Source organism: Hirundo rustica, chromosome 4 (genome assembly GCF_015227805.2).
Source record: "Hirundo rustica isolate bHirRus1 chromosome 4, bHirRus1.pri.v3, whole genome shotgun sequence".
Classification (NCBI taxonomy): domain Eukaryota; kingdom Metazoa; phylum Chordata; class Aves; order Passeriformes; family Hirundinidae; genus Hirundo; species Hirundo rustica.
In genome coordinates this window covers 73,684,723-73,709,119 of record NC_053453.1, presented here as the reverse complement: position 1 = coordinate 73,709,119, position 24,397 = coordinate 73,684,723, and the positions used below count along the sequence as shown (strand labels likewise).

The window sequence follows — 24,397 nt, the reverse complement described above, 5'->3', positions numbered from 1 at the left end:
TGTTTTGTCAGGGTGGAGGATGAATAAATGTATGCTGGAAGTTGATTATGAGTAGATTGGGCATGGTGATGTAGGATTAGGGTGTGTGACTGAGACTGGTTTGGGTATTAATGTTTCATTCCTCAAATAAGTGATTCTCTGAGTTAATTTTCTTAGTCTTTGTCCTTACATGATATTCAGTGGAGCAAGAGCAGGTTGAAGTTAAGGAAGCTTTGTGTGTATGAGGCCTTATCCTCATGTTCCTGCACTTCCTTTTAAAATGCATTGCCCTTAAAATGCAGCAATCCTGTTAATCTTTGTGGAGGAAATTAAGTGCAAGCGTTGGTTTGTTAAGAGGCTCTCTGTTTCCTAGAGTGCTGCATTAAAGAAGCCGTCAAAGCTGGTGACCAGGATGTGAAAGTAGATAAGCAGATGAAATTGAAGGCTGGGTTTCCAGGTCAGCAATACATACATGATTTATTATAATTCAGTTTGTGCTTTCCTGAAATCATCAATTTGCTCTTGTTTGCTAATTTCTGAGGGTGCAGCGTACTGCTTTGGAATAAAAAATAACACGAAAAATATATATATTTTAAGCTGAAACTAGATTTTTTTTTTTCAAAAAATACTGCCTGCAGCAGCTACTGGGCTAAACTGCACATTGAGTAAGATCTTAATTTTGGATGCAATCAGTAAGCTAGCAATTTGAGGTATAAAAGTGCCTTGAAAGCTATATTAAATATAGCAGCCCAATACCACAAGAAAGAGAACTTCTTATTTGTCTTTGTAGAAATTGTGGATTGTACATTCTAGGGCAAATCCTATAAAGCCTGACTTATGCCTCAGCTAGGCAAGATGCCCATTGTTCTCAAATCATATGCCTGAAATATTACTTACTGGGTAAGGCTGTGGCATAAATTATTTTGGATTTTATATGCAATAAAGCACTAGAAGCTGGAGGTGGTGGCAGCAAGCAATTTGCTCCAGAGTCAACAAATACCACATTAACCACAGTGGTATGTGCACTGATTGGATTTTGCTCCCACTTTTTCACGTTTGGAAAAGCAGGCTTATTTAGTACGCTTCTTTGGCATGTTTGCTGTCTGCCAGGGAAGCAGAGACCTGGGTGAACTCCACCGAGCTTCAAGGAAAATGGTAAAATAATTATCAGGGAGAAGGGACTTGGCCAGTTATTGTTTTGTGCTCGGTTATTCTTTCTTTTTTCACGTGAAGCTTTGAAATGAGAACAGATTCGATACGCTGCTCTGCTCACTGACAGGTCAATGCCATGTCTGTTATTATGCAGCAGAACTGCAGAGCGTTAGGCTTCACATATTGAGAGAATTACGTGCTTCCCCCCGAGGTACATTTCCAGCGAGCACTTTTATCTAAATATAATATACATTGGAGGCAAATCTGACATTGTTTCGGTAGCGGGAGGGTTTTACCCTTCATGTTTGCATCCCTGTGTTCGATTTATGCTGAGGTGCTCAGAGGTGATTTACCAGAGCTGTGTGGCTGTGGTTGGAGAATCTGCTTGCATTTCATATTATGAAACAGATCATCAGTTTTAAGCCATGAAGAAAGGAGAAAAAAAAGAAAAAAGGCAAATAGGAGCGTGCATGAGTCATTCCGCCTTTGTGCAGAGCGAGGCTGCGATGGTACAGACTGGGTCTAGCTGCCAGGCCCAGGCTCAGGGCTTGAATCTAAAACTAGAGGAACCGTGCTGTTATGAGCAGGAAAAAAGAAAAGAGACGGGGCATTGGAAATCTTGGATGTCTGCAAAACTGAAATTTGCGTTTTCAACAGAAACCGGTAATTTGGGAAGCCAGGATCTTTCCTAAAGGCTTCAGTGCCATCCTCAGCAAAGAAATAAAATCTCTGGATGGTTTTGGCATTAATTGGTAGTCACCAAGGATTTTTGTTGTTGCTATGGAGTCCTTTTTCCTTGCGGTTTTTACTTTGCATTTCACGTTTTATCCTTCATTCTTCGATGTGGATGGCTTCCACCTTAGATTTCAGGATCACACTGTTAGAGGGATGAATGTATCTACTCTTCCCGTACCTGTTAAAAAACCTAAATGTCAAAAACATCAAAAAAAGAGGAACAATAAGGAAAAAGGTGCACAAACCAAACCTCCCAGAAGACCTTTTCTTTCCCATGCTTGACTGTTTTGTCGTGTAAACAAAATAAGAATCTCCCAGCCAAGTCCTTAACCAAAGTAGATAATCTAAAGGTTTTGCTCAGCTGAAACAAACAAACAAAAAGTTAAAATGGTCAAAAGTTTTATCCTTTAGGTATTTTAAGTCAAGGTTTAAGGTAGAAGAAATGGTAGGTATGGTATGGTAGGAAATTAAAGGTATGGTAGGAAATTAAGGATGCCAGGTCTGACAGAAAGAATGTTCTTCTGAAAAATTATTTGCTGAGTGATTACCCTTCAGAAAAAAAAAAATAATAATCCTTGAAATCTTTGGAGCTCTGAAAAAGGAGAAAGTGTTATTAGAAACACAGTATGAAAATGAAGTGAATGAGAACATAATACGCTGAAAGGTGCACCAGTCTCTGTTTTTGGCCTGTGTGCAAGTCTGGGTAATTTGCCTGCTCAGAAGTACAGGCTGTGTACCTGTGAAGAAGGGATGGATAAACAGAGTAAAAATATTTGTGAGACAGAGATAAATTGTGAGCAAAATGAGAGAAATGTACTGTTTGTAAATGGAAGGCTGTAGTGTTGAAGTACAGCAGGTGCCACCATATAATCTAGTCTAACTTCCCATACGTAAGTGTTAGTGGAATTTCACCAAGCTATCTACAATGAACCCCAAAAATCGATACTATTTTGTAGTATAACTTCTAAAAAGGCATTCATCTTAATCTAGAGATGCAAGAGATGGATGTTCCATTATTTCTTGTGTATGTAATTATCCTCGCTGTTCAAAATGTGTGCTTAATTTCCAGTTTTAATTTGCCTGGGTTTCATTTCCAGCCATTGGTTAATTTTATCCACTTGTCTCTCCTACATTCAATGTGAAAAGAAAATGGTGCATGTCAAATTGAGAAATATGTGAAAAATATGGGTGTTAATAACAGCATTCATGCACATCATTGGACTGAGAACTGTGGTGGCATGTCTGCATGTCTCCAGCATAATCCCCTGTTTTCACTCACTACGTCTTTTTGAAGCACGAGCACTTGGGACTGAAATTCTGCTTGTTCCCTCATAAAAATGAATCTTCCTGAGCAGGTCTGAGCAGAATGCTGGCAGCTCTCACTGAATGATGGAGGAATGATTGGAAAAAACAGTTGTCCGCACAACTGCCCCCCACCATTCAGCACATTTTTAGATATGACTTGAATGAAATGAAATACAGCTGAGATTGACACGCAAAGCTTGAAAGAGGCAGAGCCCCCTGTGGAAGCTTGTGCACTTGTTATGTTGGGGTTTTTTTTTGGTTCTTTTTCTTTTGAGGTGAAGATTGATTAGTTGTTTATATTCAGGTTTTGAAGTGTGCCTATCATAACACTAATTAGGCAAACAGTGAAGAGATTAAAAAAATATGGAATCATAAATAAAATGGGACTGAATATCAACAGTGACACAAAGAGCACTCCCCAGTGGGTGTTTCAACAAAGCCCATCCTCACCCCACCCATCCTTTCAGGAAGAGCCTGGGCAAACAGAATGGCTTTCTAAGAGCACACGAGGCCAACAAATCCAACTTTTATAGACTGAGTCTGGCAGTGAAATTTGTCATTGAGGACATTTGACTGACATCCTCCATCTGACATAAATTTGGAGGCAGAAATCAGCAGATCCCAATTCGGCTGCTGTGGCCTTCCGTAATGAGGGGCAGAGGTCTTAGAAGTAGGTTAGGCTGCAGGCTGGAGGTGCTGGAGGTGCAGCAGTTTGGTACAGGGTGAATGATCTCATTTCTTGGGGTGGACCACGGACAAAATCAATCTGTAATACATGTAAAAGCTCCAGGATAACAAAGTAGTGTGGGAAAGAGCTTGCTGAAAAGGTGCAATTGTGTCTAATTGAGTCCATGTTGTGAGGGCACTGCTAAGAAGGCAAGGTGTTTCTGCGGGCATAAACACCAGGCTGGCATTTGAGTGAACCATGGAGGAAAGAAGAGGAGGAAAGATATGAGCTGCCTGCTTAAAAATCTTAAAGGCTTTTGTTCTATGTGGAATTTTTTCATGTATTTCTGACACTCTTGAAATGGAGTCCAAGTCCAGATCCGCAGCAATTCTTTCTCCCTGCCTCCTCTAGAATGCAGTAGTGTCTTCCAGCTCAAATTAGGCAGGTTTTTTTCTACTCTTGTGAAAAATGAAAAAAGAATTTAGGTTCATCAGGTTTATTTATGACGCATTGAGGGCAGATTGTGCTGCAGATTATGAAGTTTCTCTTTAATCACAATACACACTCTTTAGAATGGGGACCAGATCTTGCCCCATCTTCATAAATTGCCTACTGTAGCGAGCCCATGAACTTGATCAGGAAATTTCAGTGCTGTCACAATTCAGACAATAATAATAATGTAGTAGAACTGGGCAAGGAACTCCAAACCCAAAGTGCCTTAGATAATGCTTGGGCTGATTTGTGGTTTCAAGTGGAAACCAGTTAAAGCTGGTTTGCAATGGTTTCAGCCCCATAATCATCCCAGCTATTATCAGGTCTCTTGCTGGGTTATAACTTTACGTAAGTTCAGCGTTTGGTGTAAAATACAGACTGCTGCATCTCTCTGAAAAAGGTCTGGAGCAGATGGCCACATTCCCAAACCAGCTGGTATTCCCAAACCAGCAGGTTTATTTTTCACTCAAAGTCCCCTCACTTCAATCTGAGGGCAACATTTTTAGACTTACTCAGATACTAATGAGATTTGTTGTTGAGTTCTTCAGGCCTGGGGTTTCAGCCCTTGAGAGCTGCACTTGATGATCCAACCCAGAATATTCTGTGATCTGAATATTCCACAAGGGAGTTGTATCAGCAGGTTTGGCATGCCTTTTGAGATCATGCTGTGCTGTGGTCTCATTGCCTGAGGCAGCTGGAGCAGCTGATTGTGGAGAGATCCATGCCTGCAAAGCCACGTGGAAGGTGACAAATGGATATAAGTTTAGTTTAATTCACAAGGCTGCTCTCCAAGGGTGGAGAGACAACGCAGGCCAGCGTGGATCATCAGATTTCCATCTGTCTGATAAACAGAGTTGAAATCTCGGAGAGACACTTTTTATTATTTATTTGCTCTTAGTCTGAAGGATGTCAAAAGACGTAGGCAGTTGGAGGATAAGCTCTGAAGAGCTCCCAAATTGATTTTGCTCGTGATGGGTTGCTACAGAGATCTGTAACAGTGGGAGAATGAGGGTCACTCTTCACACAGTGTTAAGTGAATTGTAAGGAAAACAAGAAACACATCTCTTAAAAAACCTGCACCTACTTGTTCCTGTGGCTGTTTCCAGATTACTGGGCAGATTGCATGAATGCTGGTGAGCAGAAATGAGTATTTCAGGTGATTCTTATGAATTTTAGCCCATACCTGGTGTAGGAAAATGCTGTGATATGTAATAAGGCAGTGGATGTGTTTAGAATCATATTAAGAGGCATTTTCAGCTTTCTTAACAGATGATCTATGTGATAAGTGTCCAAGGACAGGAAGTACATATCTGCTTAATAGATAAGATTTTGTGGGAAATTTTTGCTTGGGGTATTCTTTTTATTTCCTTTTTTAGATTTCTGAGCAACTGTTGGTTTTAAAAAAAGGCATTTTAAAGAGGCTTTTAAAAGCAGTTGTTCTTGCTGTGTAGGGGTGTTCTGTGTGGGTACAGGGAGTGGAAAAAACTTCATCTTTCTGTGGTCTCAGTGCAAAGACAAATCCTTAGCTAGAGACACTTGGTATTGACTCAGTTGCGGCCACTGCCCAGCTGCCACAGGCTGGGAGCAGTGTGTCCTCTCCTGTGCCCCTACATCTGGACTTCAGAGTTGAAAAGATCATAGGCTTCTTGCGGCCGGAACATCTTACTAACGAGGGGGGTGTCTGTGGTCAGTTGGCTAATGCAGTTTTATTCCAGAGTCTCTTTCTTGTGGAAATTAAAAGACCCCATTAGTTTTTTATTCTAATCATGTCCTTTCTGTTCTAGACCTAAATGAAATCTTGATATCCCTTCAAGTTGCTAGCAAATGGCAGGAACTGTTTTTCCTTACCTTCCCTGCATCTCCTTCAGTGCTTTTTGTTCAGCTCCTTCCTTTCTTCCTCATCCCCCACTGTGATTCCTCATGGCCATGGTTTGCACTCTCTTTGTGAACAGTTGCTTCTTTAAAGAAAAATCTCTTGGAGCAGAGCATGAAAGTAGCAAATTAAATTCTTTGTTGCGCTGAGGATAAAAATGCTGTTCGAGGTCTGGCAAGTGGCTCAGCCGTGTTTTACACTTTAAATTCTTAGAGCAAAATTGGGGTAACTGAATCCCTTCTGAGCATATAATTTCACCCCTCTTTCAGCAAAGGAGTAAAGTAGTATCAGAACACGGTGATGGGAGAGGTTTGGCCCCAAAGAGTCTGATTGATGGCTAAATCAAAATGGTTTAGTTGCTCTTAATGCTAAAATATTGCAATACATACATTATCTGTACTTGATTTTAGTCACTGCTGGACTCTGTTCTTTTTTCCTCTATGTTTATGGCTGCGCTGCTAACTTAAATGTGTGACTACGTAAAGAAGGGAGACTTCTTAGCCATGATGTATCAAACCGCTGCCAGAAGCAAAGTAAATGAACGTCCTGACTGGATCTGGCACATGTGAGCTGCCTAATTCCCTTTCCCTGCTCAAAACGATAAGAGGAATGCAGGCCTCTCCCTTTATCTCACACACTAATAACCTCAGCAAAGATTTGAATGGGACACAGGATTATTAGGGTTTTAAGGTCTTGCTTTCCTTTTCAAGCAGGATGAAACTAAATGTAATCATCTGTTGGGTTAGATGAACACAATGGGTTCTCAGCTGTAGGCTTTCATCACAGCAGCGATCTTGTGTGATTTGGCCTGGCAGGGCTCCGGGCTCACAAAAATTTTGTGGATGTCAAATATTTGGCACTCAGAACTGACCACTGAGAGCTGTTGTCATACTTGTGTCTCCGCTTTCTAGTCTTCAAAATGCAGAATACTGTCACCGTTTTCAGTGTGTGATATTTAGAGGAGACTAATGAGAAGCTGCTTTGCTGAGTCCAATTTCAGTTCCGTGAAACACAACTGAAACAATCTTGTCAAATGCTGCTGTGAGTGCTCCAACAGGGTCGTGGTGCAGGCTAGGAGGATATTTGCTCTGCTACAGAGCTGGCCTTTTATGGATTTGGTGTTTTCTAGGAGCCAGCTGACCGTGTGGTGTGGCTGCTGCCTTCACAGGGACTGTTTTCTTAAGTTCACTTCTGAGGAACAAAAGAAAACCAGGGTTCGAAATCAAGCATCTCAGTTTCACAGCATATTTTCGCAACAGCACGGGGAGCAGCCACTGTGGCCGTGCTTGCTGTGCTCTAGAAAACTGCTTTTTGTGACTTTTTTCAGTGTCCTGTATGCTATAGCACCTTTGTTTCCCTGTTGCAGGCTGTCCTACCAGAGGAACGATGATGACGACGAAGAAGCCGCCAGAGAACGTCGCCGGCGGGCTCGGCAGGAGAGGCTGAGGCAAAAGGAAGAAGGAGATCTCTCAGGAGAAGTAACAGAGAAATCCGAGGTTAATGCCCAAAACAGGTAAATGCCTGGTGTTGTTCATTGACAAGCCAATGGTAATTTTTGGTCAGACTAGAATAGTATCTGGAAGAGGTTTGCTTTGGTTGCTTGAATTTGAAGTACGGGGTTTGGCCATCCTTAAACTGAAGGAGGACTTCACTCTGTGAGGATCACCCTGGGTGTATCTGCATGGTGGGAGCACTGCTGATTCTGGGCCTGAGGCCATGCTCGTGGAACATATCCAGTGTCCTCAAGGCTCTCTGTGGGGTAATACATCTGGAGCTCGTGGAGGCGATCAGATTCTCCCAGGCATGGATGCATCTGGCCTCACAAAATACCACATCTTTTGTTCTGCTCACGGGGCTCATGGCATCCTGGAGCCTAAACACTGAGTGGCGCCCAGTCCTCAGCCTGTGGCTGCAACACGCCTGCAAGGTGCAGGGTGTGAGCTCTAGAGCACAGCACTCACCTGGCATTGTCAGTGTCACACAGGTATCAGTGTCACACAGGTATAAAGAGCAGGAAAGCTTATGGGAGGAGGTGACACTTGAAATCATAGAATCATCAAAGTTGGAAGAGACCTTTAAGGTCATCAAGTCCAACCATCTACCCAGCAGTGCCCCTGTAGCCCCTAAACCATTACACTATATCACTCTTATCACCACCCACTTGTCACAAGCTGAGTGGCCTTCCTGTCTGTCCAGACCTGGCCTTCTGTCCGTCCATCATTTGTTTAGTTTAACATTTTCATCTGTTAAGAAAGCTGAGAATGGCTCTTAATATGATTCTAAACACATCCATTGACTTATTGCATATCACAGCAGTTTCCTGCAGTGAGGAAATGCACCAGGTATGGGCTCCATCCATGAGAATCACCTCAAGTATTCATTTCTGTTCACCAGCACTCAGGCAAATCTGCCCAGTAATGTGGAAATATAGGAAATAATACACCCAGATTTCCAGTGGCCATAACACAATTGATAGAAGAAACCAGAGTTGTGATGGAAAGTGCTAAAAGATGCTGAGCACCAGAAGCAATTCATTTAAAGCAAGGAGAATGGACACAGACAGCAAAACAGCAGCTGAACTTTGAAGTGTGTAACCTGTTGTCTTTTCCAACTGTGATGTGATGTTACAGCAGGTTTTTTTTCCTAGAAACAGTGAAGTGCATATGTTGTTAGAAATAATTATAATTTTAATGCAAACCTGTCCTTTTTACATAGTGTGGCAGGAGAGGGGAGCAAGCGTTCTTCAGACGATGAAGCGGCGTTGTTGGAGAGGCTGGCGAGACGGGAGGAGAGACGCCAGAAACGTCTGCAGGAAGCCCTGGAACGTCAGAAGGAATTTGACCCCACGATCACAGATGGGAGCTTGTCACAGCCCAGCAGGAGAGAAGTCAACAATGTGGAAGAGAATGAGACCACGGGGAAAGAGGAAAAGGGTGAAACACGCCGAGGACGCTACGAGGCTGAGGAGACAGAAACAGTCACCAAATCGTACGAGAGGAACAACTGGAGGCAAGATGGGGAAGAAGAGGAAAAAAAAGAAGAAAAAGACAAGGAGGAGGTACAGGAGGAGAAACCTAAGGAGCTCCCCGTAGAGGAAAATCAGGTAGATGTGACAGCAGAAAAATCCACAGATAAAGAGGAGGCAGTAACTGTGAACGCAGAGGAGCACAAAGCAGAGAATGATACAAATGCTGTGCCAGAAGGGACCCAAAGTGCAACAGATGCTGTAGATAAAGAGAAGCTTAGGGATGAGGAAAAGGCTGAGGAAGAAAGGAAGGAAGCAGAAGAAAGGGAGAGGTTAAAAGCAGAGGAAGAAAAGAGGGCAGCTGAGGAAAAACAGAAAGCAGAGGAAGAAAAGAGGGCAGCCGAGGAGAGGGCAAAGGCAGAAGAGGAGAGGAGGGCAGCTGAGGAAAGAGAGAGGGCTAAAGCAGAAGAGGAGAGGAAGGCAGCTGAAGAAAGAGAGAGGGCTAAAGCAGAAGAGGAGAGGAGGGCAGCTGAGGAAAAACAGAAAGCAGAGGAGGAAAAGAGGGCAGCCGAGGAGAGGGCAAAGGCAGAAGAGGAAAAGAGGGCAGCTGAGGAAAAGGCTAAACTAGAAGCAGAGAAATTAAAGGAGAAACAAAAGATGGAAGAACAGAAAATAGAAGATAAACAGGTAAAAGAGAAGAAAGTAGAAGATGAAAAACCTCAAGCAGCTTTCTTAAAAAAACAGGTACAGTAAACATTTTGCACCAAAACGAGACACCTGTGGTTTGTGTGAAATGTAATGCAAGAAAAGATTGAATTGGAATCTTACTCACAGATCTAGTCCCACACTGAAGTTACTAACACTTGTGCTGTCTCTCTCTCACTCTCCTTTTAAAAATAAATCCCCTCCCGCTTACCAATAACTCAGTGCACAGCAGGCCTGACCTCACCCCATCTTTCAAAGAAAACCTTGCATGTTCAGAGCCCTGCACGTGCTTCTGCTGCCTTTTTTTTCCCCCTCAGCTGCTGTGAACCGGCCTAACGCAGTAACACACGAGGTGGAGGCAGACACGTCTTGGCAGAAACCATTACGGGCACCTGTTAAAGCGTGTGAGGAATGCTGTGTGCTGAACACAATCACGAGAAAAGAGCTCAGTACTGAGCACGATGCCACAGGAGGGAGAAAGGCCCAGCTGGGGGGAGTTGGGAGGGTTTGGAGAGGGTGGAAGGGGGCACAGCAGCACAGGATGGAGTTGTGGCTGCACACTGGATTGGTGCGTGAGCACAGCGTGGAGAAGCGAAAAGCGCAGACAGGTGCGGTGCTTTCTTTTGTGTTAAAAAAATAAATTGTTGAAAACCCAAAAACAAAGGAGGAAGAAAAAGTGGAAGCTAAAAAGGAAAAGCTGCCCGAAGAGAAGCTCCAAGCTACCTCCATAAAAGATCAGGTAACTCATACACCGCTGATTTAGATGTGATAGGGAAACTGCAGATATGAAAACAAATAAGGCACCTAAAAGTGAAAGTTGCTTCTTCAGCAGAGTGCTTAAGCTTGTGCTCTATGTCAAGAACATCGGTAATCCTGCTGAAATAAATAGGGATGAAGCTCCTTAAGTGCTTTAAATTAAGTAAATTCTGAGGTAGTTTGTTCTTTTGGGGCTTTAGGACCAATTCCTGTTTGTCTTAAAACAAATATTTCAGGAAACTCAGTTCAGTCAACAAGACAAGGATGGTTTTTCCCTCTAGGGATAAATTATTCAGGACAGTATCAACTAATCATCCTTCCCTGGTTTCCTCTCACTTTACTGTGAATTTTTTCCCTGTGAACAAAACCTGCTCTAATCATCATCGTCATCATCATAATTAATAATAATAATCATAATTATAATAATTACCTAGGCCCCTTGGCCACCTGACTGCCTTAACTAATAATTCCCCCGCCAGCTGCAATACCCTGTGATATAAAACTGTGCATACCCAAGATTCTTCTTTTGTTTTAAAGAGAAAATCCACCAAATTTACTGCATTGCATTTCCACTGTAAACACAGGAGCTGGTGCCATGGTGTTTTACTGTATGGTAAGTAAATAAGATTTGGGGGCCGTTCACTCTTTCAGGGTACAGCTGGCCACAGGGAGCCGTGCTCAGGGCTGGGCAGAGGTTTTGGTTCAGTGCAGCAGGTCTCAAAACAGTCCCTGGCTCTGATTAGGGGAGACTGCTCAGAGCCTTGGGAGTTTGGTCCCTTTTGGGTTCAGCCAGGTCTATGTGGTTTAAAAGGAGCCACAGCACAGATTGCTGCCTGTCTGGTGGATTGGGATCATTGAGGATTGTAGAGGGTCCACTGCAGGGTCCTTAGTTAGCAGATGAGTTTGGAACATGCTGCAGATGCTTAGCTCACCCTCAGGGAGCGGTGAGGAAATAGCTACACACACACGCGCACAAAAAAAAAAAAAAAAAAAATTAGGGATGGATTATATTAAGAAGACAGAACCAGTTTCCACTATTTCCTTTTGCATGTTGGAATATTACAAGCAAATGTAAAGAGGAGTCTGTGACTGACCACGAACTTTAATTTGTGGGGAACTTGAGACACAGTTGTCCTGCTTGTTCTTATAGAGAGCTCGGCCAACTCTCCCTGGAGCTCTCATCATGCTTTTAAAAACCTACCCACTGGGCTAGATTATTCCAGGAAATTGGCAAGACTTGTAAAAGTTACTTGTGATTTTAGTGTTTCCATCTTTGGATGCTGAAGCTCAGACAACTTAATAGAATCCCACTTCTAGTGCAATGCTGAATGCCCATCCTGAGACATTCAAAATGTCTTGAAAATCTCAGTTGTTGCTTCTTTCTTGTGAACAGAAATCGATGATCAGGCAAGATCAGGCTCCTATCTCCACTTCTCCCCCTGTTTCCAGGACATAAAAGTTCAGTGAGGTCTCTTTCTGAATGTGCATGCAGCTAAGAGGATGCCAGTGTTTCATGAACAAGACCCTGAGGGAATAGAGCGTGTCCACATAAGCAGGTTTTGCTTTTGCTTTGGACCTCAAAGTTCAGGTTTTGATTAATTTGGCAAGGGAAAAAAAAAAAAAAAGTCCTTCTGAACTTCTGCACAGTTTTTGGTTCTTAAAAGTGACCTGAGAAGTTCATAGGAACGAGCTTTCTCATGATGTGAGGCTCCTGGTATTTCCTGCTTCCAGTTTGGCTAGACGTGCTGCAGCAGTTGCTTTTCTCATGGTATTTGGGGATGGCATTTGACTTTACAGGGAAGCCCTAGACCCAGATGCCCACAGCTTTTAACTCACCAAATAACTGAGCCCAAGTAAGGAATCAAATCTGCCAGACGGGCCCCAACCTCAGCAACTGATTTGCTTCGGTCTGGAGGTGTTCAAACTCAAGGTTTAGAAATCTCAGCTCTCAAATTATAACATAAAAATCTAACAGAAAAGAGGCAGCATAGAAAGAGATAAAAATATATATAAATACATAAAGCTGGAAATTTGTTAACTGCGCCTTTGGTCATGTTCTAGCTTGATATCAAGATTTGTGAGAACATGTGAACTATTTCAGTTCAGGTAATATCACCTTTCTGCTCCAAGTGGAGTCCTGTTTGAATTCATCAGAAGCTGAATTAGTCTGTAATTTAGGGAAGCAGTGAGACAAGGGAAAGAACTTATTCTTGCCTTTGGAATGACATACAAAGGTTTCTGCTTCTTTGCTAATCAATCTCTGCTTTGGTATTAAAATTAGTAGGAGAAAGACGGGGCTCGAAAGATGGGAAATATTTTTGGGGTATCTTGTTTTGCCATCTTTTTGAATAAAGAGGCCAAGCTGTGTTAATGGCTTTTTCAAATGCAGACATGTTATCATAAATCCTACTGCCTTCTGAAATGCTATTTCCTAACCTATTAATTTTTAAACTGTATTGTTTTGAGTTTTCTCAGAGATTTCAATTAAGATATAAGAGATACAACCCTCCCCAGTGGACCTCAATACATAAGGCAGCTGGAAGTGTTGGCTTTTTAAATAAGACTTAGGAAGGTCTTGATGAAAATCTCAGCAAAGGAAATCTTTCACTCTCAAAATCCCAGGACAGACATGCTGGCACAAGAAATCTTGCGCCAATCAGCACAGCTGGTTTCAGCATCACCCTGGTAGGGGCTGAAGGGCTGGGGGATGGCTAACAGGCAGCAGAAATCCCTGCTGGGAACACCATCACCAGCTCAGCCTGGTTCGGGAACGCCCAGAAGGTGGTGATGCTGTCTGATGGCATCCATCAGGATAAATGAATGGGCCCTCTTGTCTCAGCCCAGCTCCTAGAAAACAGCAAACCATTCCTTGAGGCAATAATGGCCTCGTTTGTAGCGCTGGCAGCACCACGGCCAAAGAATGCTGAACTGCCCTCTTGTCCATCTGGGAGCTGCTGCCAGCTCTTGTTGGCAGGAGAGGGTGGGAAAAGCCTGCACTGCTGCTGCCTGCTCTCAGAGCAGAGCAGGTGCCTCTGTTGGTTGTGTCCAACAGCCCCCACCGGCAGCAGATTTGCTCAAATGGTTTAAGCATCCTGTACTTGTTCGTAGTGTGTATTACCGTGGTGGTGTCCATTGCATCTGGTTCTTCTGAGCAGCAAACTGGCCTCAGGTAAAATCAGGCTCTAAGTAGCAAACTGGCCTCAAGTAAAATCAGGCTCTAAGTAGCAAACTGGCCTCAGGTGTAAAATTAGGTTCTGTGTAGCAAACTGGCCTCAAGTAAAATCAGGCTCTGAGCAGCAAACTGGCCTCAGGTGTAAAATTAGGTTCTGTGTAGCAAACTGGCCTCAGGTAAAATCAGGTTCTGAGTAGCAAACTGGCCTCAGGTAAAATCAGGTTCTGAGTGGCAAACTGGCCTCAGGTAAAATCAGGAGGCACTGACTCTGGAGCTCCACTCTGCACCAGCCTAATTCAGTGCCTTAGGAGGATCTTGGCTGTGAAGACTCTGAACTCATCCTTTGTAGGCAGAGGTTTAGCTTCTCCAGGAGTTGTTCTTTGATGAGGAAGAACGGGAATGTCTTTTGACTTGGGGTGTGAAGCTGTGAACTACTTTTTTATTTCAAGGTGCATCTTAAGACACCTTTAGGAGCAGCTGAGTTGCAGAAGTTGTTTATCTTTCTAGTTAGCCAGTGGGACTGCAGCAGGCTTCCAAAGTATTTATTTTCTAAAGGTCTCCATTTGAATTCTGTTTGAAAGTTTGAAAACTTTCAAACTGAAACTTTCTGTTGAGAGTTCGTTTTGGCTGGTAGTCATAACTAACAGAGAAGAGTATTTCTACCTGAGGATACATAACTTAAATCAGTTTGCTTTCTCCTTTTTCCAGCATCTAGCCATGACTCAGCATGCTGGGGTCAGGCCATCCGTGGTATTGATAAATACTTCAAACTCATAACTGTGAAGAAATACCAGAAAATGAAATTTATGCACAAAATATTCTTGATTACTATCAGGAGTCATAAGACAAAACTTTTTAAGTGTAAAGGGAGTTTTTACTTGCGTTTTCCAGAGCATTTCCTTTTTCATAGGTTTAAATACTCATGTCTGATGATGCTAGCCATAACCAGCCCCAGGAAGGACTGTGCTTTTGTCCAGTTTTTGCTCTGATATAAAGATACTTTGTGTTTTGGCCATTATTCTTGCAATAATGAAGTATCCCTCTGCTTTGGCACTGAAAAGAGCGTGAACTTTGTCAAAACAAGCTCGACATTTGTTGGAGGTTGTGTGTTATTTTTATTGCACCAATGGCCTAAACCTGAAACCTAAAACCAACAAAGTGTTTGCAAGTCCCAGAGAGTTTGCAACCCACAATCTTAAGAAGCAACAGGTGAATGATGCTGCAATGGGAGGGAAGAGTGGGGCTGCAGTTAGAGTGAAGCAGTGTGGTAGCACAGTCCCATGGCTACAGCAAACTTTCACAGAAGACTGATAATGTTATTTTCAAGATGCTTTGACCTGGAATTCAGGTCAGGACAGCAAAGTGATAGTTGAACGCAGTTTAGAGCTTTCCAGACCACTTCTGCACTATAGCATGTAAACAGTTTGAAGACAATTCCTAGTCTTGCCAAGAAATTTGTGCTTCTCAGCTGTTACTTAGAATGCCTCATTCTGACTTTGGGTTTTTTTTTTGTGTCTCTTGTGTTTTGTTCTGTGATTTGTGCTGTCTTCTGAGCAGGTAAAAGATGACAAAGGCAAAGCACCCAAAGAGGAAATGAAAAGCGTCTGGGATCGCAAGAAGGGCGTTCCTGAGCAGAAGGCACAGAACGGGGAGCGTGAACCCCCCGCCTCCAAACTGAAACCGACGGAGAATGCTTTTGGGTAAGTTCCAAGTCAGAGTTGGGCTTGCTTGAGTTCCAGCACGTCAGGGGCCATCTCTGGCTCTCTGCTTGGGGCAGCTGAGTGGAGGAGCTGGGCTGGCACTGTCAGCACTGGCTCAGGTGTTCCTCGTGTTGTCGTTCCGTGGTTTCCAAGCTGTCCCTGCTCTGCTGCAGTAACAACACAAAGTCCAGGGGGCAGATGGAAATGGCCTTGCTCCCTCAGCAGAGACATGAGGCTTGGTTTTGCTTTGCTGGTGCTTTGCTTCCTTAATTATTTCTAATTTCTACGCAGAGGCCAATAATGACAAAACCCCAGATTTTGTGTTCTCTAATTTTTTTAAGTCTGATCTCAACTTTTGCTGTAGTAACCTATTTCCAATTACCCACCTATATTTAAATATCAGAATAAAGCACAATCCAGCTGGTAATTCTAGAAAGCTTCTCTCTTGATTTCAAAGCAAATATTGAAATTAATGGCTTCTGAAGAAAAGTGTTTTTCCAGTTAGGTAAAAACTTCTCCTAGCCAAAATAATCTTTTTTTTTTTTTTTTTTTTTCTTCCCCCCTTCCTTTTTATAAACTGTGTCACAGTTTGATTTTTTTTTCTTTTTAAGGAAATATTTGGCTTGTGGTTATATTGGGAAATTCAAATAAGGTAACAATTTTCTAGTGAAAATTTTATTTTAAAGGATCCTGCCTGCTAAAAGCATGGAGTACATAAAATAGAAATTAAAAATGTTCTCCCTTTTACCAGAAAACTAGGAATGGGTAGGTTATAAATCTAAATTTTTCTGCTTCTGCAGCTTTCTTTCTCTTTTACATTGACACAGGGAAAGGAAAGGTTAAGCTCTCCAGGCACTTTTAAGAAATCTGAGCATGGCAGATGGGATTTGCTATTGTAACTCAGCATTCCTCTCATGATTTCTTCCGGGAAAAACAAACTTTCTCAAAATAAAATGCAGTTCAAAAGACCCTGGAAACACCCTGACCTAAGGCCAAAAGACAGACAGCAATGGACATGGAACAGCAGGAAATTGGCTTTGCTCAAAACTTGGGTCACATCATCAATAACACGAGAATGATTTTCTAAAAATATTTTTGTTGTGTTTTCATTTGCTTTACTTCCTGTGGGAGACAGGCATTAGTGACAAGATTTGAGTTTCCACTCCTTTTTTTTTTTATTTTTCTATTTCTGTTTTTCTTCTACTGTTTAATGAAAGTGTGAAGAAGCCTGTTCAACAACCTTTTATCAGCTGAGTAGAAGATTTGGGTTGGCAGCATCAGCAGAGGTTCCAGTGTTTGTTGGGTTGTTGGGTATAAATTAGGGCTCCTGGCCTATTTTTTAATGAACTGCCCCCACAGAGTTGGGCTTTGTCTGGAACTGTCCTTTGTTCCTTTTTATTTTTTTTTTTTTTTTTTAATGCACACATCAGATACTATTTAGAAAGAATGTAACTTGGCTAACTTTCAGTGGTGAGAACAAAATAGGGTAGTGGAGGCTAAAGAAAAATGTTATCTCTCTTTTTGTCTACGTCAGTCAGTAAGAGAAATACAGAATAAAATCTCATTTTATGGCTTCCCCTTCCCATCTCCCCTCCCACCTGCCTTCCTCCCTATTCTCCTACAGGACTGCAAAAGTCTTAAATATGATGTAACATGTTTTTTCCACATTGTTCTGACATTTTTGGCTCCCACGAGCCATTTCTTTCCTTTTCCTCCTTGTCTGAAAGCTGGCAACCAGCTTCATTTCTTAATACCAAAGAGGTGCTTACAAAGCTCTTCCCTCCACCCAGCACCTCAATGCTAATTTCCCAGTGTCGACAGCAGAGAACAGAGATTTCCCAGAATCTGTTGAAAACAGAGGAGTCGGATGTGGAGGAAAATAAGGATAATTACTGCCAGTGTATTGTTTGCTATTTTGGATTATGCAGAACCAGTCGGGGAAGACCTGCGAGCAGCATGAGAATAAAATGAGTTCAAACCTTTAAATATCCTTCTCTGTAAGGAGGCCAAAACAACCACCCAAGGTCTGCAAGCAAGAATGTGCAGACTAGATTCTGCCACTGGCTTGATCAGCTGAAAGCTGGGCAGCTGCTAATTTCAGTGAGGCTGAGGGTACTGAGGGCTGACCCTTCTTCTGCACTGGTAGGGAACAGAGTCGCTCTTTCCTAGGAAAAATCTTGGCAACATTCTTCACCCTCGTAAAATCTGGAGGCCTTGCCGGGGGATAATTTTGTCTATCTGAAGTGACCTCTGCCATCTTCTTTGGGCCCAAAGCTTTGCAGGTCTTGGTGAGTTGGCAACACGGAGACCGAGAGGCAAAGCAAAGAAAAATACTGAGGTTCCTGGGTTTGTCTGCTGGAGGGGCTTCAGCCCTGCAATGAAACAGGAAAGGCTTAAGATAGCCAGGAATTTCTTTTGTCCTGTGCAGCATTAGGTGCATTGGATCTTTGGAAATTATATAATGCCTTGTAGAGGCTTGTGGAATATTTAGGGTTCTCAGTACTTCTGCAAACTGAACCAGAGGTATTCCGGGCTGGACACCCACTCAAAATCGCACCTCAGGTATTGCTCTTCACTTTGTTTTGAAAGGGCTAAATGAAATTTCAAATTAAATTTCCAGTGTATTCTCACAATACTTGGTCAATTCTATGTGTGTTTTCCATTTTAAAAAGCAGGAGTTCCTTTCTGTAATTTGCCATCATTACCTGATGCAAGCCCTTATTTGTGACCACTTAAATTAACTTGTCATATGATTTTTTAGTGATACAATTCCTAAATCATTCACGCTGTGCTAGAACCATTGGTAAGATCATGTGGGGGCAGAGAACTCTGTGTTAGTAGATTTTATTATGATTTTAAAACTACAAATAATTTAGCTCTGGTCCTACAGCCTCTTTTTATATGGCTGATTCCATCTTCATGAGGCATCTGTCTGAATGAAGAGCATCTTTGCAGGATTGGGTGTGACTGGAATGCAAATTTATATGGAATCTGGTTTTTATATTGCTATCTCCAACAGTTACTGCTGGAATCTTCGATTTACACTGTTCTGGTGGTATTATACTCTGCAACACTCTGGTTGCATTAATGAAGTAATTTATATCTTTTTTTTTTTTTATGCCAACAATACAAAAAGTTTTTTTTAAAATTCCATCAATGCATTCATCTTCTGTCTTGTTGTCAGTAGCACAGTTAGGAATCTTAGGTACCTATCTCCTTGTCAGCAGTAACATTAAACACACTTAAGGAGCAGACATTTGTCTAAACACTGATGTAATTGTTTAACAAGGTGATGCTATCTGACTCTGTTGGAAGCATGCACTTCACCTATGAAAATTCTTTAGGTTTGGGGGTTTTTTTTGGCTTGCTTTTTTTCTGTCTCACGTATTACAGCTGCCTGGAAAACTCCTGTTTTTCTCCTGTGGAAAGTTACCGTTAATAATTTCCAGTTCCTTACTAAAAAATCATATTTTCCCTAGAAAATGTCGGCAGAAGACCTGATGAACCTTTCTGTTCATACATGCTAGTGGAGTTAGAGTGATGGGTGTTACAGCTGAGATAGAAATCTTTATAGGTTTGTTTTTTTTTTTTAAAAAAAAACCCCCACTGTTGAAACTGGAAGACTTCCACTCTTATTTCCTCCTGTTTTCCACGAGTCAAGTAAATGGTTCTGTCCCCAGAGATGTCTGTCTTTTTCTGGAGGGTTTATAAAAAATATTTGCCTTTAAAAGCAAAGGATTAGGGCATCCTTTATGACACAGAACATAAAATAATAGGGGTGGCGCAAGTTCTTGCGCACAGTGGTGCATGTGGGAGAGACTCTTTCCTCACCGGCACAGGTGGGAAAGGTGCTCCTTGGAATATCCCAGCCCAGCAACTCCTGATGGAGATGCTCTGGGCCAGCCATGGCTTGCAAGGAGCAAAAGGTCTTGGAAGGCAACCGTGTGACAATCTCCATGCTCAGATAGGTAGATTGGGCTGTCACCATGGGATTTTGGGGGCAAAAGTCCCTTTGGTGGCAAAATAAATGAGAGACGGGCACAATTCGGTGACCCGAAAAAAAAAAGAACTTTAATAGGTGGCAAAATGGTGGTTGTAGTCAGGTGGGGGTCAGTCTCTTTCTCCAGGCAGCAACTGGCAGAATGAGAGGACACAGTCTCAAGCTGCGTCAAGGGAAATACAGGTTGGATATTGAGAAATAGTTTTTCATGGAAAGGGTGATAAAGTACTGGAATGGTCTGCACAGGGAAGTGATGGAATCACCATCCCTGGATGTGTTTATAAAAAGACTTGGATGTGGCACTGGGTGCCATGGATTAGTTGAGGTGTTGGGGCAGCGTTGGACTCGATGATCTTGAAGGTCTCTTCCAACCTAGTGATTGTGTGAATTCTGTGACAAGAACAGACAGCAAACCCACCTCAGCATAGGGTTCACCAGAACAGGCCCTTGGCCAGGAGGTTACAGTTACTGATACAGGGTAGGTAGGGGTGGAGCTCAAGGGGAAGGAACCAGTAGGAAGTGGGGATTAGGAATATGCAAATTAACACAGCAAAATTAAACCAATCGGGGGACAGAAACTGGGGAACATGCTGGAACATAACCTTATATGGACAAAGCAATTTACATAACAACTTCCCATAAGACATTGCTGCTCACCGTAACTTAACAGGGGGGGGTTCCCAAAACTTCAAACTGAGGATTTCACCTAACTCCCTCTTAGGGCCTCCCAGCCCAATTCCCACAGCAGCGCCTTGGAGTGCCTGGCCCTCGTGCTGCTGCTGGGCACGAGGCAGGAACAGAAAACCCTTGGGCACCATTTTTCCGTTTGTTGCCTTCCCAGCCGCTCCAGCTTGAAAGGGACCGCGAACGCGGAGGAGGCGAAGCCGGGGGTCGAGGCTCTGAAGAGGCTGGAGGATCAGCGGCGCCGCCGGGGCGAGAACGAGAGCGAGGAGCTGGAGAAGCTGAAGGAGAAGCAGCAGGAGGCGGCAGCAGAGCTGGACGAGCTGAAGAAAAGGCGGGAGGAGCGCCGGAAAATCCTGGAGGAAGAGGAGCAGAAGAAGAAGCAGGAGGAGGCTGAGAGAAAAATCAGAGAGGAGGTAAGTGTGAAGTATGGGGCGTTGGATTTGGGTTTATTCCATTATTATTATTATTTTGCTTCCACTCCCCTTGCATTAGTTGACAACTCTTTGCAGCATTGTCCAGTGAGGACCTGAGGCAAAGCATGCAGCATCCAGAGAAAGAAAAAATGTTCTAATTCTAGCCTCAGGAAAGACTGGGCTCCAATATCTGTTTTCACGAGTCAGGATTTCATCTGTGATAGCTGCAAATTTCTTATCTTCCTGGGGATTCAAAATCCTAGGGCAGTGCTATAGCCACAGAATTTTTTTGACATTATAAAGATTGAATTACAAAGTGCATGTCAAAATTTATCTGCTGCAGATGGGCTGGAATGCTAATGTTATATATAGTTACAATGGGCTAGATCTCATTAGGGAGATATTCTTGTCTATTTAAATACTGAGTATCCAACACATCTGTTTTCTTGTACTTCCTCTGCCAAGGGACTCTACAAATAGGATTTCCAAGTCTCTGGTGCATCATTTAGGAATCCTAGTTGTTTGGGAAACAAATGGTAAATGAATAATACTGATAGTATCTGGCAGCTGAATGCCAATTCCTTTAATGCACTAAGCTCTTTACAGCAGAACTCAGTCGATGCCAGGATTGCACAATACCTTGCTGGTCGGACCACGCTGACCAGCGCTCACACTGGTGTTGCTTTGAGGGCTTCTGGTTTGACTTGTACCTCGTGAAGCAAAACTCATCCCTGGAGGGAGATCTGCGAGCATTTAATCTTGGGTTTCTTGGCCACCTGTTGATTTTTCCACGTTAAATATTAACCTTGGCACAGTAAGTGTCAGAGAAGAGGGACAGAAGAACAATACCAGTATGATACGTGAGAGTACAGTGAAACTGAGCTCTGTTTAAGCAGAAATGTATGACAGTAAATTTGTTGACTTCACTGTGAGGAGACACTAGAGCAGCACACACTAATTGTGTTCCTGGCATCCTTAATACTGATGGATTGGCATTAACACCTTTATACATTTCAGGCAGATCACTGAACTTTTTCAGCTGGCATAAAAATCTGTTCTTAAAAAATCTGGTGAATGTTTGCAGGGCTGCACAGACAGCCCTGTGATGATGATGTAGTTTCTGAAAGAACATTCATATATTTTTTAAGGAGGAAAAGAGGAGAATGAAGGAGGAAATTGAAAGAAGAAGGGCTGAAGCTGCTGAGAAACGCCAGAAGATGCCAGAAGATGGTGTATCTGAAGACAAGAAGCCATTTAAATGTTTCAGTCCTAAAGGTTCATCTCTCAAGGTAACCTCCCCACCAGCATTAATACAGAACATAGAGTGATGGGGCTTATAGTCCAAACCAACAGCTCAACATCAAAAGCAATGTTGAAATTCTGGTAATCAGACCCAGGAAAATTCTTTGGTAGACTTAGCCTGAACACACTGGTTGAAAGGCTTCGTTCTTTGGGGTGATTGAAAATCAGAGTCCCTTCCTAAAAATAGAGACTAGACTGGCAGCTGTCTCTTCTTGATGAAGAATCTCCAAAAATGACCTTCACCTTCAAGAGAAAATTATTTTTGAAACCTAGAGCTGTATTACTGTGTTGTTTTTAATTTATTACAGGAATGCTTTGTGAACTGGAGTAGAATCGTTTAGGTTGGATAAGATCTCTTAAGACCATTAGGTCACAAATGTTCTCTCACTCCTTCCAGATCCAGTTATTTTCTTGCTTGCCAGATTACTTTGTCCTTAATCATATTCAGCCTAATCATCATTAATTGTAACTGACCTGTATGGGAATTCTAGCTTATGTCTAATCCCCCTAAAAATAACATCTAGAAGTACTGGGCTGGATTTCATTTTCTTACATAACAAGAAATACAAACCTCACCCTTCTGTTGCTGCAGGATTTCTAAATGGTCTTTGGTGGCTTATATTGTATTAGAAGTGTGATAAATCAATTAAATGGTCTTTCAGCATGGAAGAGGAATCCTGGCCCCACTGAAATTATTGGGAGTGTTGTTTTGGAATTCAGTCTAGTTGCTTTCTCAGCTGGAGCTTAAACTGCAGACCTATTAATGTTTTCATAGATCTTTTCCTTTTTTCATTTTGTGTCATTAGTCACTTAAGAATCCAAAATGCTTGTCAAAAAGGCCACTTAGTGGGAACTAGGAGAGAACCAGGTAACAGCTCGTTGAACCATGAATTGGATCTCCATGAGATTAAAACTGTAACTGTTGAGTGAAAAACTGCATTTGGACAAAATTAGTTTTCCACGCACAGAGAGTTACACTTGGATCCAATCTGGGGATTCAGGTCTGTTTTGGGTCCAGTTCTAGCAAATACAGAGTCCAAACGTTTTTGAATGGACTCACCTTTTGCCTTTAAGATACATTTGAACCTGAAATACTGGGACAGGATGCACACAGTTGTAAACAAAGATTGCAAAGCTTCAGGACTTGCTCCGATTAGTTAAACCTGGTCTTGCCATTTTGGTTGCTGAAGATGATGTCTATAACAGACCCTGTAAATGCACAGCTTCTTCCCAGCCCTCCTGGGACGGCTTCCATTTCTTCTGTTTATTGAGATGCCTTTTATGACTTACATTTGGGGCTTTAATTCACAGAAGGCTCAGAATAGAGGAAATTGTACTTGAGAACACAAAGTAGAAAGGATATAGTTCCTAATTTTGGGGAAAGTGTGAAAAAACACTGGACTTGACAGGAGGCTAAAAGCTTTCAGATATCTTTTGTCTGATGCGACGCTATTCTAAGTGTATTTTAAGAGGGAAGCTAATTTTTTTCAAATGTTGTTGGGCATCCAAGGTACAATTATTATTTTTTTAATGCTGGGTTTTGTGTCTTGTTAGGTAGAAGTCTGCTACAAAACCTGATACATGCAACTCTACACATTTTTTCCTCTTTTCTGTTTCTCTCTCTCTCTCTGAGAAACTGGTGATACTCTACAGATTCCAGTGTCTGTGGGTGGCCAGTGTAGATATGTAATGCTGTAGAAGTTCACACCCTAAACCGTTTCTTGGCATTCTCTTTTCACGAGCTGAGGGGAGAGTAATCTCAGTTTATTAACCTGACGTGAAACTTGATGTCAAAATCCAGTTACTAGAAGACAGTCTGTTTTGTTACCTTTAATTTGGACTGACTTCTCAGGCTGGTCCCAGCTGGTTGGTAGGCAGCTTTCTCACTGTCTGCTCTGCACTGCCCGAGTTATCTTTTGATTTGTAAAGCATCTGGCACAGGTTTTCTCCCTTGGTGGATGTGTCATCTCATCAGATCTGCCGTGAGTCATGTGAGAGCCCCAAGCGCACGGTGGTGGGTGGGTGGGTGGAATTAACACTGAAAAAAGGGAGGCTCGGTACGAAAATAATGTATGTGCACACTCCGGCTTCTCCTGGCTCACAATCTGGCAAAGCACCTTTTTTTTACTCCTTCCCTGTGTGATAAGCTTTTGGGAAGAAAAAGTTGTTCATAGGAGTGGCTAGGATGAGGAAAGTAGGGCGTGATTGCCGAGGGAGCTACAAGGACGAAGGAAAGAAGGGAGCTTAACTGAGCAGGGGTGTGGGATATTGCCATCCTGTGGATGCTGCATCTGTCCATCAGGCAGGGCAAGGACTGGCATGGCACACAGACTCAGAGCTGGGAGACAAAGATGGGCAACTCCTCTCCGTGTATGACCAGCTCACGGGTGCCCAAATGTAAATGCGCCTATACAAAGGTGGACAAAATACTCACACGTGCCTTTATTTAGAAAAAAACTGCTGTGGTTGTCCAGTCCGGCCTCTAAAAAAATCACAG

General features: G+C 42.6%; 1 protein-coding gene across 13 annotated transcripts in view; it reads left to right on the top strand.

Moving 5' to 3' along the window:
- Positions 1–24,397, top strand: part of CALD1 (caldesmon 1) — a 212,820-nt gene that overhangs the window by 176,648 nt on the left and 11,775 nt on the right. For 8 of the 13 annotated variants that reach the window (XM_040061880.2, XM_040061883.2, XM_040061878.2 and 5 more), the window contains 6 exons: positions 7,570–7,716; positions 8,919–9,912; positions 10,538–10,612; positions 15,359–15,501; positions 20,343–20,598; positions 21,747–21,887. In XM_040061880.2, the coding sequence (XP_039917814.1) occupies positions 7,570–7,716; positions 8,919–9,912; positions 10,538–10,612; positions 15,359–15,501; positions 20,343–20,598; positions 21,747–21,887 (1,756 nt within the window). The remainder of the gene's footprint in view (positions 1–7,569; positions 7,717–8,918; positions 9,913–10,537; positions 10,613–15,358; positions 15,502–20,342; positions 20,599–21,746; positions 21,888–24,397) is intronic. The other 5 variants (XM_040061889.2, XM_040061888.1, XM_040061890.2 and 2 more) reach the window with 3 other exon arrangements.